General features: G+C 47.5%; 1 protein-coding gene across 2 annotated transcripts; it reads right to left on the reverse strand.

Annotated features, from left to right (window-relative positions):
* Positions 1 to 1306: 1306 nt before the first annotated feature.
* Tacc3 (transforming acidic coiled-coil containing protein 3) lies at positions 1307 to 15035 on the reverse strand. 2 transcript variants are annotated; one of them, XM_060365502.1, is made up of 15 exons: positions 14430 to 15035; positions 12272 to 12434; positions 12007 to 12149; positions 8584 to 8662; positions 7555 to 7681; positions 6435 to 6487; positions 6033 to 6136; positions 5153 to 5240; positions 4972 to 5073; positions 4479 to 4555; positions 4359 to 4402; positions 3398 to 3558; positions 1894 to 2000; positions 1681 to 1801; positions 1307 to 1510 (listed from the first exon to the last, which is right to left on the reverse strand). In XM_060365502.1, exons 2-15 carry the CDS (start codon positions 12431 to 12433, stop codon positions 1445 to 1447), a joined length of 1434 nt encoding a protein of 477 aa, XP_060221485.1. In that variant the 5' UTR covers position 12434; positions 14430 to 15035; the 3' UTR covers positions 1307 to 1444. The 2 variants fall into 2 exon arrangements, with proteins under 2 accessions (XP_060221485.1, XP_021508131.1); XM_021652456.2 differs by having other exon boundaries at positions 7555 to 8359.
* Between the last annotated feature and the right edge of the window lie 77 nt (positions 15036 to 15112).

The following is a 15112-nucleotide window of genomic DNA, read 5'->3' on the forward strand; positions in this document are numbered from 1 at the left end:
AGTCTCCATTCCATAAACTGTTTGCCTTAGCAGCCAGAGATGTATACCCTTCTATACCCTTGTGGTACTCTAGTACCTGGAAGACGAGCTGTCAGGCCAGGACCAAACTCATCAAACCCTGGCTACTTAGCTTTTGGTTTTAAGTAGAAGCTTAAAAGCTTATTTAGCTTTTGATTTTATAGTCTGAAGGTCTCAGGGATAGGGTGCCTCTCACCCCAAGCTATATGGCTGAGTAGATGGCTGAAAACTGGGTAGGACTATCAAGGCCCACTATCTCCTATGTGCTCATTCTCTAGGGGGAAGAGCTAAGCGGGTTCATGAGGTGCTGCTACAGCCAAGGCGAAAGGATGGCTGATAGGCCTAGTGGTAATGTCTTTCTTTAGCCTCAGGCCAGTGCTGGGCTTTGTGTAGCTAGTTCTTCCAAGAGATAACTTTCCATATCGGACAGAAGCTCCTTAAGATACAGGATGTTCGGCTAGAGAGATGACTCAGAGGTTAAGAGCATTGTCTGCTCTTCCAGAGGTCCCCAGCAACCACATGGTGGCTCATAACCATCTATAATGAGATCTGGTGCCCTCTTCTGGCCTGCTGCCTCACATGCAGATAGAATGCTGTATAAATAATAAATAAATCTTTGAAAAAAATCTACAGATGAAAAAAAATATACAGGATGTTCTAAAAGGGCGAAACATTACTTTCTGCAGGGAACCTCCTTAAGCTAAGTAAATAACTCAATAGCTTCAGGAGGTCTCAAACTAACCAGATTCTCTAGACCCTGCCTCCCTTTCAAAGTTATATAACGGCCTTCTCAACCTCTGGGTGCAAACCCTTTGGGGTCAGAGGATTCCCTAATATAGGAAAGCACAGATATTTACATCATGTTCTTTTTTTTTTTAAACATATACTTTTTATTATTTATACAGAATTCTGCCTGCATGTGTGACTGCAGGCAAGAAGAGGGCACCAGATCTCATTGTAGATGGTTGTGAGCCACCATGTGGTTGCTGGGAATTGAACTCAGTACCTTTGGAAGAACAACCAGTGCTCTTAACCTCTGAGCCATTTCTCCAGCCCCTTACATCATGTTCTTAACAGCAGGAAAATGACAGTTATGAAATAACAACGAAAATAATCTTATTGTTGAGGGTCAGTACAACCCGAGGAACCATATTACTGGGGCGCAGTATTAGGAAGGGTGAGAACCACTGTTACATAGGGACTGCAGAGAGGCACTTTCAAACAAGCTGAACTAACTGGGAAAACAGACGCAAGTGAACTTGATCTAAATGACAGGACCTGGGTTAACTTGAGTTTGAAATTAAACTTTAGTCTTTTCAAAATAATGTGACTTAGAAATAGGGGTTAAAAGACAACACAAAAGAGAGAACACAGACAAAGACAAGGACAGACAGACAGACAGATGAGGGCTGGTGATAGGCTTTGCTTAGATCTTCTCCATCTTAGAGATGAGGTCGTCACAGATCCTGGTCAGCTCATCATTTTCTTTTGTCTGAAGGAGAAAAGATGAGGCTGTAGGGAGTGGTAACTGGCTAGGAGGGTCCCACCCATCTCAATTAGGAAAGGAGACCAGAAAGGAAAAGGCTGGCCCTGGACTTCCTGAGAGAGACAGCCAGGCAATCTCTATATCAAAGCCAGTTCCAGACAAAGGCCTTGCCCTACCTTCTGCTCCACAGTCTTCTCCAGTGACTGGATCTGCATCTGTGCCTTCCTCAGGCTTGCCTGGAAAGCCAGTGCCTCTGCTTGGGCCTTGCTGCGTACTTGGGCGATCTCCTCATTTGCGCTTGATGGGGAGAAATAGACACAGGCTAGGCCTAGGCCAGGAACAAGCTAGCCAGCCCACACTCCCTCCCAGGATGGGTATCTGGTACTTACAGATTGAGCTTTTCTTCTGCATGGGCCTTCAGCGCCTGATACCTCTGGCCTTCCTTTCCAATCTTCACTATATATTCTTCAACACACTTCTTCAGGGACTCTTCATTCTTGAGAAAGAACAGATAGGAAACATTAAAGGCACATTGTTCCAACAAAGCCAGAGCCCTGTCCAGGCTTGGCATATGGGGACTCTCAGAGTCAGGGTGCAGACTGGACACTTAAGGCTTTGGGGACATTAGTGATAAGAACCTGGCATTTTTCCTTTAGAAAAAGCCTTTTCAATTGGGTGTGGTGGCACACACGTTTGAGCCCAGGAGGCATCCCTGTGAGTTCAAAGCCAACCTGGTCTACTTTACACAGAGAAACTCTGTCTCAAAAACCCAAAAAGAGAACTGGAGAGAGGGCTCAGCCGTTAAGAGCACTGGCTGTTCTTCCAGAGATCCTGAGTTCAATTCCCCCGAGCCACCATTATAATGTGACTGATGTCCTCTTCTGGCATGCAGGTGTACATGCAGATAGAGCACTCTCATGTATATTAAATAAATAAATCTTAAAAAAAAAAAGGAAAAAGCCTCTTGATATCCAATTATAGTCTATCCCACCTTCAAGTGCAGAGCTTCTGGAATTCCACCTTTGGGAGCTGGGCCTGATGCCCAGACCCTATATCACCAGGCATCCGCTACTGCTCGAGAGTACAAGACATGAAGAGAACCACTCACTATGAGCTGGTGGCAGCACAATCCTGAGGGATATATGCTCCCCCACAGCATTCTTTGGGCCTCTCAGACTCACAGTTTGACTGTGGAGGGTCATGTAGCAAGGGTACTAGAGTTCAGTAGCTGGCTTCTGAAATGACGCGTTTTCTATACTAGACAACATGGGGAAAGTCCAGACTTTCCCAGTTTTCCCTTTCTTGCAAGGTGTCCCTGAGCCAATCATCAACTGTACTCCAAATTCCACCTCTCAAGAGCACCACTCTCTGCCAGGTTTTTTTTTTTTTTGCGGGGGCGGTGATGGTTAATGGAGATTGAGCCAAGGGCCTCATGTATGCCAGACATACTACCACTGAGTGGGGAAACCCTGTCTCCTCCCACAAGCCTCGGAAACCTATGTCTCCCAGAGCTGGCTGCGCTCTTCCACCAGAATCTACTGGGTGCAGCTTGTCTTGTTGCTAGGATATCACACAGCCTGGTGCCAAGGAAAAGTACAGTCAAGGACCCACGTACACATAACACGGCTCATGGCTGCACAGCATGGACTATGACCCATAAAACAAGGACCCTTGGGCTGGAGAGATGGCTCAGAAGTTAGAGCACTGGCTGCTCTTCCAGAGGTCCTGAGTTCAATTCCCAGCAACCACATGGTGGCTCACAGCCATTTGTAATGAGATCTGATGCCCTCTTCTAGCCTGCAGGCACACATGCAGACAGAACATTGCATAATAAATAAATAAAATTTAAAGCACACAAACAAAACAAGCACCCTTAAAGGGGATATAACACACCTTCCGGTAGCCTTCAATCACTTCCTTCTGCTTCTCAAAGCGCTTGAAAAGGTCAGAGAAGGATTTCTCCATAGAGCTCAGGTCTGCGGTGAGCTGGTCTCTCTCCTTTAGGACCTTCTGGATTTTGTCTTCAGCCAGTTCCTTCTGTTTCTCAGCCTCCTCTTAAAAAAGTTAAGAACCTGGGGTTAGGAAGCAACCACTTCCATGGACCAGAAATAGCACTAAAACAAGGGGTTAGACAGAGCAGCAGGAGAGATGGGTAACCAGGAACAGGTGCATTAGGTATGGACACTAGTGACCTGTAACACAAGCCCCTAACCCCACTCAATGTAACACAGGCCCAGAACACAGTTGCTTCTCCCATGTCAGCCTCATAACGAAGTTGGCCTAGGACCCAGCAGTGAGATGCTCAGTAACACCAGCAAGACCTGAAAGAAGCAAGTACCAGTGGAAGACTTTTCTTCTTTTTAAATACATTTATGTATGTATGTATGTATGTATGTATGTATGTATGTATGTATGTATATGAGAGCATTATCTGCATGTACACGTGCATGACAGATCACAGCATCAGATCCCATTATAGATGGTTGAGAGCCACCATGTGGATGCTGGGAATTGAACTCAGGACCTCTGGAAGAGCAGCCAGTGCTCTTAACTGCTGAGTGACCTCTCCACCACTGTTGGCAAGATAGAACCCTATAGGGACACCTGTATTTCCACTCTGATACTTAAATTATCTCTGGCAACGGAAGGCAGGACAGGGCACAGTGTGACAAGCTGCATGGCATCTGTCCCTCATTAGAGTTTTGGCCATTAGCTGTTCAGTGAACATCAGTCACATGGGTACCTCACACTCCACTAACCCTCACACCTTCAGTGGCTGCGGAGCATGGCTTAGAAGAAATGGACAGTACACTGTTACCTCAAACATAAGAGGAGGGATGCAGCTGGTACTCACCCATTGACTTGTAAACGATCTTCTCAAACCCATCCACGATCTTCCTATAGAAGGAGAGAAGGTGAGTATCCGTGGCTCATCATGCAAGCAGACCTAGGTCAGCATTGGTACCTGTCTTACCCCATTTCCAAGTACTTTGCGTTGAGGTCCTCATACTTGCTTTTCAGCTCTAGGTTCTCCTGTTGTGCTGCACTCACCTACAAAAAAACCACACACCCCTGGCTTGGCAGGTGGGCCACAATCACAGGCTTTGGGGTATCTTTCCTACTAGGGGTTGTTTCAGTCACATCCAAGGTGTCTGCAGACATGATACTGAGTTACAGGGACTCCAGTCAGTAAGCCACGTGGGGCTGCTGGCCATGCTCATGAGGAGAGCTGCTTCGGTGGAAGCTCCTCCTCCCCACCCAGGGATTCTCTCTTAATGTGTGAATCTATAGCCACAAGGGGGCTCCCCAAATCCATTCCAGTTGGCTGGATATAAGCAAGTACCACAGGCCCAAGATCAGGGCTCTCCCAGTGCTGGTCATTGACCTCTGAGACAGGAGGATGTGGGAAATGCCTGTTGGCAGCCTGTGGGCCAAGTTTCACAAAGCAGCTACAGGCCTGTTCTCACCGCTGCGTCCAGGTCTTTCTGGCTGTACTGCAGCACGTCTACAATAGGCTCAGCAGGAAGCAGACCTCTAGGTTCAAGGACACACAGGGGTGGGCCTGACACCTGTGTGGTAAAACATAGGCTCTTAAGATCTCATCTCTTTAGACAACTAAAAATGCTCCAAAGATATTTAAATGCTTACAGGAACATCCAGAGTGCCCACGAAATCTAAATCCACAAGCTTGCCTTCCATCGGATTTCCCGAGCCAGACTCATTTGTATCCTGTGTACTAAAACCAAACAAGCAGCAAGATTACCTCATGCTCTGAGTATTGAATAGGGCATAAAAGTCAGTTGTGTTGTTTACTTTGTATTTGGTCTTAGTCTAAAAACAAATAGGCTTAGAGTTGTAGACCAGGGCCTGGCAGTTACTGTCTGTCTCAGACCCCTTTCCCTCCCCATCCCTGTGAGCCATGCCTGATGCATAGCAGGCTGTGCAGACATGGCAGACACCTTACTAGGTGTCCTCAGAGTGCACAGGGGAAAATACCTAGTTAGAGGGGGCAAATCCTTCCTTCCTTGGTTTTAAGAGCTTTGCATTAGATTTAGCAAGTAATTCTCAATATTATGTGACTACATTTTCTTTCAAAGTAGTAGTTTTCTCACAAACATCAGATTTGAAGGCTCTATGGCTTCTGTCACAACTATTCAGATCTGTACAAGCTGTCATTAAGAAACAGGCATTACTGTGAAACTAGAATTCCACTCAGAAAAACAGACTGTCTAAACCAAACCAAACCCAACCCCAGACTGTCTGACCTGGGCCAGCCTGAAACCCCTAATTGTGCACTTACTGCTTGTATCTTCTGGGTGGCCTGTGTGAACAGAGCATGGCAGAGCTCCTTAGTAAAACACGGACTACCTGATATGAGGCTGGCTCTAGGCTCACTGTCCTGTTTGTCTACCACCATTTAGTCTAGTTGTGATTAGCCCTTTTCTAGAAGTTTTGAGTTAGTACACTTAGTAACAGCCACTAGACTCTTTGGTTCATGCTAACAGCTTTAAAGAAGGGAGCGACATACCTATTTGTCACCGGGACCACTGGCATTGGCCGCAAAGGGCTCTCTTTCAGGAGGGGGTCAAATTTCAAGTACAAAGACTGCTTCCTCCAGGCTGACTCCTTAAACTGAGAGTTGGAGAGATGGACAAGGAAAGTCATCAGGATTCACCACTGCTTTAACAGATACATCCCCAGGAGCCAGGGTAATCTGGTTGAACAAAGGGGGCTGGGAGACCACAACACCTTGATGGGTCCAGGATTATCTGGGAGTGAGGGGCACCTGGGTGAGGATTCTGTTGCAAAACAGGGGCTCTTAGACTCAGACATGACCAGCCACAATACAGGAACTGCAGGATGCTCCAAAGATAAATGGCCCGGGCTGACTGGGTTACATATTAGTTGCCATAAAGGTCTAAGGACTTACCGAGGAGGTTCCAAACTGCTCCAGATAATCAAATTCCAGGCCAGTACCTAGAACTGAAACAGTGAATAATAATAGGAGCCATCTACCTCAAATACTGTAGGCCCCGAGGGTTGTATACCAAGTGTTCTTTGAAATAAATTTAGAGATTGTTTCCAGCAGCCAAACTAGCAGCTTCCCTGCTTTTGTAAGGCCCAGCTAAGGCCCTAGTTCTGGACAGGAAGAGCAGTCCTTTCTTTCTGACTTCATAGTCAGTAACGACACTTAAAAAAATTCTACCCAAGGAACTGGAGAAATGGCTCAGTGGTTAAGAGCACTGGCTGTTCTTCCAGAGGACCTCGGTTCAATTCCCAGCACCCATATGGCAGCTCACAACTGTCTGTAACTCCAGTTCCAGGGCATCTGACACCCTCACACAGACATACATTCGGGCAGAACACCAATGTACATAAAATAAAAAATAAAAAATAAATTATATATATACATATATGTATATATATAAAATTTCTATCCAAGGCTGATTGAATGTGAAGATGTGAAATCCACAGAGATCCAACTGTTACTTTTATTCCTGGAGATTGGCTCTCTACTCCAAGCTGGCCTTGAACTGAACTCCCTATGTAGCCCAAGAGGACCCTGAAAAAATGTTGTGGTTTTTTTTTTTTTTTAAATACAGGGTCTCTGTGCAGCCCTGGCTGTCCTAAAACTCGAGCTATAGACCAGGCTGAACTCAGATCTGCCTGGCTCTGCTGGGATTAAGGGCCTATGCCACCATACCAGGCTGGTCAAGGTGTTTCATCACAGCAATAGTAACCATAACTAAGACAATACCCCATCTTTTAAGGACCAAAAGGTTTGTATTTATTTATCCATCCTTCTTAAGACAGGGTTTCTCTGTGTGACAGCCCTGGCAAGACTCAAACTCAAGGAGATCCTCCTATTTCTCCTACCTCCCTAAGTGCTGTGATTAAAGGTGTGCACCACCATGCCTAGCTGGGACCAAAAATTTATATGTGAATTAGCCAAGGAACAGCCTGTGGAATAATTACCGCAACCTGCAGGTACATAAGCATGTACTGGGGACTTTCGGGGAAACCTATATTGACACCTTAGGGTCACATACCTTCTGCTGGGTCTCTGAAGGTCTCTTCCTTTGGGTCTAAGATAGGCTCTGGTCCCTGATGGGAAGGTTCCAGCACTGGCTCAGCAGGACAAGCCATCTGCTCAGCATTCAAGATAGGCTCTGGTTCCTGATGGGAAGGTTCCAGCACTGGCTCAATAGAAGGGACCATCAGCTCATTGTCCAAGATAGGCTCTGGTCCCTGATGGGATGGTTCCAGCACTGGCTCAATAGAAGGGGTTATCAGCTCAGCATTCAAGATAGACTCTGGTCCCTGATGGGAAGGCTCCAGCACTGGCTCAATGGGAGAGGCCACCAGCTTACTGTCCAAGATAGGCTCTGGTTCCTGATGGGAAGGCTCCAGCACTGGCTCAATGGGAGGGGCCATCAGCCCACTGTCCAAGATAGACTCTGGTTCCTGATGGGAAGGCTCCAGCACTGGCTCAATGGGAGAGGCCATCAGCCCACTGTCCAAGATAGGCTCTGGTTCCTGATGGGAAGGCTCCAGCACTGGCTCAATGGGAGGGGCCATCAGCTCACCATTCAAATTAGGCTCTGGTCCTCCATGGGAAGACTCCAGCAAAGGCTCAGTGGAAGGGACCATCAGCTCACTGTCTAAGATAGGCTCTGGTTCTTGATGGGAAGGCTCCAGTACTGGCTCAGTGGGAGGGGCCACCAGCTCACTGTCTAAGATAGGCTCTGGTTCTTGATGGGAAGGCTCCAGTACTGGCTCAGTGGGAGGGGCCACCAGCTCAGCATTCAGGAAACTTGTAGAAACTGAGGTGCTTGAGGAATTCAAGATTCCCTCCTAGAGGAAAGTCAGTATCAGCATGCAGTGAGGTTCTAGGTGATGCAGAGCCCCACCCACTCTCCTTAAAATAAACCCAGATAAGGAGGCAGCTCTAGGGAAGAAATAGGAGTGTTGTCTCCTACCCTGTCACCTGACAGCTGCTGGCTTCTGCCATATTATTTTTCTTTTTCTATAAAGTATATACTAATGGTGACAGCGTCTATCCATATACACAAACATACCTGTAGTTCGCCTTCTGCTCTTAGGATCTCAGCTGCCAACTCAACAGGTGTGTCATCCACTGGGGCTAGAGGTGGCTGACTAGAAAGACAAAGTCATCAGAAGTGGGTCTTCCCATGTTCCCTCTATTATTTACCTCCCTCTTATGTTGTTTCACTTGAGCAGTAGCTCATGCTAAAAGGTACATGAAAGTTATGAGACAGTTTCTCTGGAGGTAACAGACTTTTTGGCTCCTAGAATGACAGCACCTAATTTCAGTTAACAGCTGCTTCCTGGAATACCTAAGGACAGCTGCTTGCTGTGGTACCAACTGGCTTTCACCTGAGTGGTAGCCGATGCTCTTCCCCCATCCCAGTGTCGGGGGCTGGAGAGATGGCTCAGAGGTTGAGGGCACTGGCTCCTCTTCCAGAAGACTCAGGTTCAATTCCCAGTACCCACATGGCAGCTCACAACTGTCAACTCCAGTTCCAGGGGAAACACCAATGCACATACACATAAATAAATTATTAAGTGTGGGGGGGTCTTACTACAGACAAATCTGGCTTCAAACTCGATCTGACTTCCTCGGCCACAGTGTTAGGGTTAGAGGTAAAACTACCTGTACTGTTTTTGTTGTTAGTTAAGCTGTGCATATGCTGTTGTGCTTCAAGTAAGAATCTCGGAACACCTCTCCCATGGTCTTGGAATAGGGACTCTGAAGTTGTGCCTCTTTAGTTTTGGACAAACATGAGACCTGTTGTCTTGAACTATGAAGGGAAGTAGTATGCTGGCTACATAAAGAAGTGGCATTTCTGGAATTAGGCCCCATATCACAAACACCATTAAGAAGCTGCTCCTGACAATGACAATGTTCCCCTTTCCTATTTACTGGCTTGGAGAGTTCTCCATGTCTGTAGGCCCAGCACTCTGCTATTCAGACATAGGCAAGGCCAATCTGTTCCTGGGGCTTTCTGGGAGCTTAGCCTAGCCTTTTTACCATTATATTTGGAGTTACCTCCAAAAGGATTAGTTTGGGTCATCCAACTTCTCCCAGGTAAGATGGTAAGAGCCCCAGGAAGGAGGCTGGGGACATCTCTCTCTCTCTCTCTGGTCCCATCTTTTTCTTCTGCTTCTTTGGGGACCTGCTTCTGGCTGGCCTCTGATTTTCTCAGGAGAGGCTGGAGGCCAAGTCTCTTTGCCAGTCTCCTTGGTGAAGATACCTTTGTGTTGGTAGTATCATCAGAAGTCAAATTCTAGACTATGGAGTCACGACTTGAATGGATAACCATTAGGCCAGTGGCTTCTTCTTGAGCACTGAGTTCTGTGGCCCCATCTGCCTAAAAAGGGCCAGTTGGGATTGAGTTCTTACAACTAGATGAACACAAACGGAAAAGGGTCAGGGTGCCTGCTGCTGTCTCAAGAGTGTCTATAATCTTGGGGCAGGCTGAGGCCTCATGCATCAGGTCTGAGGTGTTATGTTTAGCTTTACTAACTAAACTGGTTCTGTGCTAAATAGACTCCTACTTAAACTGCCTATATCTCCCTTGATTGAATTCATTCTTTCATAAGATAAGAGCTGCAAGACTGCTACCCTACCTCCTTGCTGTACTTTGGAAATACTAACTAGAGATACACCCTGAAAAATCAAATACCTAGCCAATCACTGCTCTTCCCCAAACAGGCTCCAGGAGTTACCACCTGGGCATCCTGTCCTTAGTATATAGGCTCATCAGAGTACTTTAAGAGCACTGTCTACTCTTCCAAGGGTGCCGAGTTCAGTTCCCAGCAACCACATGGTGGCTCACAACCATCAATACTGGGATCTGGTGCCCTCTTCTGGCATGCAGATAGAGCACTCATATATATAAAATATATATAAAATAAATAAGTAATCTTAGTGTTGGACTTAAACATCAATCGCATTGAATTTCAGAAAGCACAAAATGAAGTTGTAAAGTAACAAGGATAACAGAAAAGACAGGTTTAGGGATGCTTTGATAGGAGAGAGATGGCACACAGCCCAAAGAGATGTCATGATATTAAAGTCAAGAGAACAGGAATGATGTTTTATTCCTTATGCTTTTCTCTATATGTAAAATAAAACATTAGAAAAAAAGCTTCAACAGCTGAATGAGTAAAACCAGAACAAAATCATAATAGAGTCCCCTTCTGCTCTGGATAAAGATGTACTTCTTGTTTTTTATGTAATTGACTTTTACTTTACATGCATTGGTGTTCTGCCTGCATGCATATCTGTGTGAGGGTGTCAGATTCCCTTAAAGTGGAGTTACAGACACTTGTGAGCTGCCATGTGGGTGCTGGGAATTGAACCCAAGTCCTCTGGAAGAGCAGCCATGTCTCCAGTCCTAAAGATGTATTCTTGGTACCAGACTGGTGAGTGCTAATTCCAAGGACCCCCTTTCTAGGTAGAATGTTAGCATCTGCTTGTCGTTTTAGTAAGATTCCTGCCAGAGAAATGCTAATGTAGCTATGGATGAAGCTTCTCTTCATCTTTTTAGCTACATGTTTTTGTTTTTTTTTTAATGTATTTTTATTTCATATGCATTGGTGTTTTGCTTGCAAATTTGTCAGTGTTAGGGTGTCAAAACCCCTGGCACTGGAGTTACAGACAGTTGTGAGCTGCTGTGTGGGTGCTGGGAACTGGAAGAGCAGCCAGTGTTCTTACCACTGAGCCATCTCTCCAACCCCACACTTGTTCTCACTAGTTCCTCTTTTGTGTGTGTTTTGCATATAGATCTGTGGCTGCACATGCAGAGTGCATGCAAGGTATTATGTACACTGTGTGTGTGTGAATGTATAGGAAGCCAGAAGGCAACACCTGATATATTTCCTCAAACATTCTTTACTTCATATCTTGGATCTCACTGATTTGGCCATAAAGCCCAAAGATTCTCCTATCCCTACCTCACTAGGACTAGAATTAAAGGTGTACACTGCTGTTCTGGGCTTTTTTAATGTAGGTACTGAGGACTGAACTCAGGTCCTCATGCTGGTATAGCAAACTGTACCAAGGGAGCCATCTCCCAAGCCCCGATTAATTGGTTGTATGATAATTTCTCTGCCTATGAGTTCTGTCTGCTCTCTCCAAGTGCTGAGCATGGGAAGGAGGCAAGTGCTAATTTCAAGCAGAAGGAAGAGATGAGCAGAACTCAATAGGAAGGAAACAATAGATAATTTTTCTGGAAATAAGATCTCATTATCCCATCAAGTTAGAGAAATAAAGACTGGGTAATAGAGGCACAGCAAGAGTGAAGGATGTTATTAAAACAATCCAATTACCTGATGATACCTCTCCACTGACAACTGTACCAGATACTGCGCTTAAGGACAGTGTCAGGGAAAAAAAAAACCTCCAGATATGACCGGATTGAAGACTTTTGCAACAAGCCTCAGAAAGGATAGAATCAAATGTCATCGACACTTACTTCTCTTTCTGTAAAAAGACACAGTGAGCGTTTTCTAATCCGATATTGTCATCCAAAGCAAAAGGAGTCTCAAGTTTGCTGGTCATTTTAGGACTTAAGATCCTGTGTGTCTGTGGATCCCGAAGAGGTGTCTGAAAAGTCACCTAGTGAAAGACGAGGAAAGTGCACATGCTCCATAACACAAACCCTCACAAGCAAGCCAAAGTGCTACAGCTTAAGGTTCTAATAAAGCCAATCCCACAAGTGCCCATGAGTGCACACATACCTTGGCTGCTTTAGCCTGGTTCTTGGGTGGTACATTTTCTTTCTGTGACAGACAAAGAACAGAGGATCTTCCGGTAAGCTCTGGTTGTGAAAACAGGAAGTCACAGCTTTCTGAATTCTTTTCACTGGGGACATTTTCGTCATTTAAGATATGCAGACTCATTCTGGAAAGACAGACTATGTTTTAGTCACTAGGAGGGTCAAGGATGCTGCAGGCCCTGTGCAGGAATGCCCCACAAGTACAGCAGGGAGATGTGCTCTTCCTGAAGAGGGGTAGCCAGTACCCTTCACAGGTATAGTTACTTCAAGTAGGTGTCACCTGTCAGAGCTCAGAGTCCCTTGACTTGCATCAGGTATACTGCCACATCCTGAGCCAATTGCTAAAAGGGGCCAGGTAGAGAAAGAGAACCAGGTATTTGGAAGGATTCCCATTAATGTATTATACTGTAGGGCAAGAGCTAGGGACTCTGATACTGGCTTTAAGAGAACCAAAGAAGCAGGGTGGTAGTGGAGCACACCTGTGGTCCCAACACTCGGAGAGGGAGAGGCAGGGGCAGAGGACCATGGGTTCTCAGGCATGAGACCTTGGGAGCTCTGGTTGAAGAGTAAGAGGAACTGATGAAGAAGCTATTGCTGACTCTGCTTTAGGAGCCCTTGAGGAAAGAGGGAAGGGACAGAACCAGAGGTTCTTGTAGCCAGAGAGGTATGCTGGGTTGCTCAGCGAGCCACACAGGTTTTGGGTAAGGAAAAAAAAAATCAGTAACAATGGTTGGGATTTTTGGCCTGAAGCACTGGCTATGAGAAAGCATGGGGAAAGGGCACTGGAATGGCTGTGGCGCTCACGAGCATAGGCCTTTGGACTGTATGGCCTAGGGTGAAGTCTTTCTGGCAACAAGGTGTAAACACAGCTGGTTCAGCTTTTTGTTTAGGATGGGATTTTTTGGGGGTGGGGGAGCGCATATGAAGGGGAGGCCAAAGGTTGACATGAGGTGTTTTCTTCAATTGTTCTCCACCTTATTAGCTTCTCTGCCTGAACCTGGAGCTCACTAATTCGGCAAGACTAGCTGGCCAGCGAGCTCCAGGGATCCTCCGGCCTGCTTGCCCAGTGCTAGAATTACAGGCAGGTGCAGCCATGCCACACAGTCTTTAGGTGGGTGCTGAAGACCTGAACTTAGGGTCTGGTGCTTGTTCGACAAGCATGTTACTGACTGAGCCATGTCTCCAGACTCTGGACAGAGGTCTTGGGTACAAAACTTGACAAGGCAGGTTTGGGTTCTGATGCATTCCTGGTGCAGGAGTGACTGTGGGGTGGGAGAGGGAGCATGTAGAAGCTTTTGATGTTGCTGCTGCACCTGTTCCTATGAGATTCACAATGGAGTCAATGCGCCTGTGGGAGACGATACACCTGAAGTTGATGGTCTCCCAGGTGGAGTACTGGGGGTGGGAGGAGAAGGATGAGATATCTCCCACCTGGTACAGTGAGTTGGGAGGTGTGGAAAATCAAACAAATCCAATTGTATAGGTATAGACATGAGGTCGTTCTGGTAGCTAGAGGAAAAAGGTCTAAGCCTTGAAGGGCCCTGTTCAGGGAAGGATGCTATAGAGAGAATGGGAACCCATCTGGCAGGACCATCTGTGGTGGGGAAGAAAGAGTTTCCAAGAGAAGCCGTTTATTCTGAGGTTGTGTGGCCAGGCTGTATAGAAGAACGACTTAGAGGCACCGGCCCAGAGACAAAAAACTGTGCCCTGGGACAATGGGTTCAGGAGAACAAATGACAGTTCTTCAAAAAAGGTGGAAAGAACAGACATGGGGCGAACGATGTCCTGGCTCTGAGACACGAGTCTCGTACACGACACACTCGACAGGAACAGGAACCTGGGGAGTAAACAGTCACGCGCGGCCTCTTTGGAGGACATCAGCTGGGTTAGACCGGGCAGCAAGGCCCTGCCCGGAATGCAGCCCGCGGGCGCCAGTGCCGCCTGGGAGGCTTCGTGGATCCCTTAGCTCAGAAAAAAGGACCCCGGAGCTAGGGGTGGGTCTTCAACAAAGGGGGAGAGCAAAGCTGCCGACGGGAAAAAGAGCGGCAACCAAGCCTATAGGAATCCGGATCCGCGGGGCTGATCCCCCAACCCCCGGGAACTTGAAAACGCCGTTTTACCTGTGTACTGTGGCCAGGCCCCGGACCCGCGTCGACGCCCACCGCAAGGGAGGAGCGCCGCGCCTTCCCCGTGCTAGAAATACGAGCTGGAAGAAGCCGGGCCGAAGGAACTCCAACAAGCTCCGCTCTCGCAGGACGCGACCGTCGTCCGCTGCGCCCGCCCCAGATTCAAATAACGAGAGTTGGCTTGGCGCAGCCAATCAGCGCCCGCAGGAAAGGCCCGCCCAGCCGCCGGCGGCCAGCCGCAGGCCACACTGGTCCCGCCCTCACGCGCAGGCAGTTCCGTTTCCGGGATTGAGGGCACAGTGGGAGCGTCGGGGCGTGTGGGAACCGTAGGCTAGCATCGCAGGCCGAGTCCACCGTCACCCAGACTATCTCAGGGCTGGTCGCGAATGCGGTCGGAGAGTAGTTCGCCCTGGCTCGGCTTTTCTGTTGTTAAATGGGACCAGCTGCAGTGTCTCCTCCGAACTGTTTGTAAGGGAGACGCTGTCCCCATGCGGGGGCGTCTGGGCGGCTCACAGCTTTTGGGTCAGCGCGGAGTTCCGAGAGTCCCCCTCCCCCAAGAATGCCGGGGCAGCCTCACGAGACTCTGTCTCCCAGAGTGCCCTTCGGGTCATCTGACCGGGAAATGGTCTCCCCCAGTGCCCCGCGGGCAGACTGAGGAGGGACTCCATCTCCTAGAA

Source organism: Meriones unguiculatus, chromosome 12 (genome assembly GCF_030254825.1).
Source record: "Meriones unguiculatus strain TT.TT164.6M chromosome 12, Bangor_MerUng_6.1, whole genome shotgun sequence".
NCBI lineage: Eukaryota > Metazoa > Chordata > Mammalia > Rodentia > Muridae > Meriones > Meriones unguiculatus.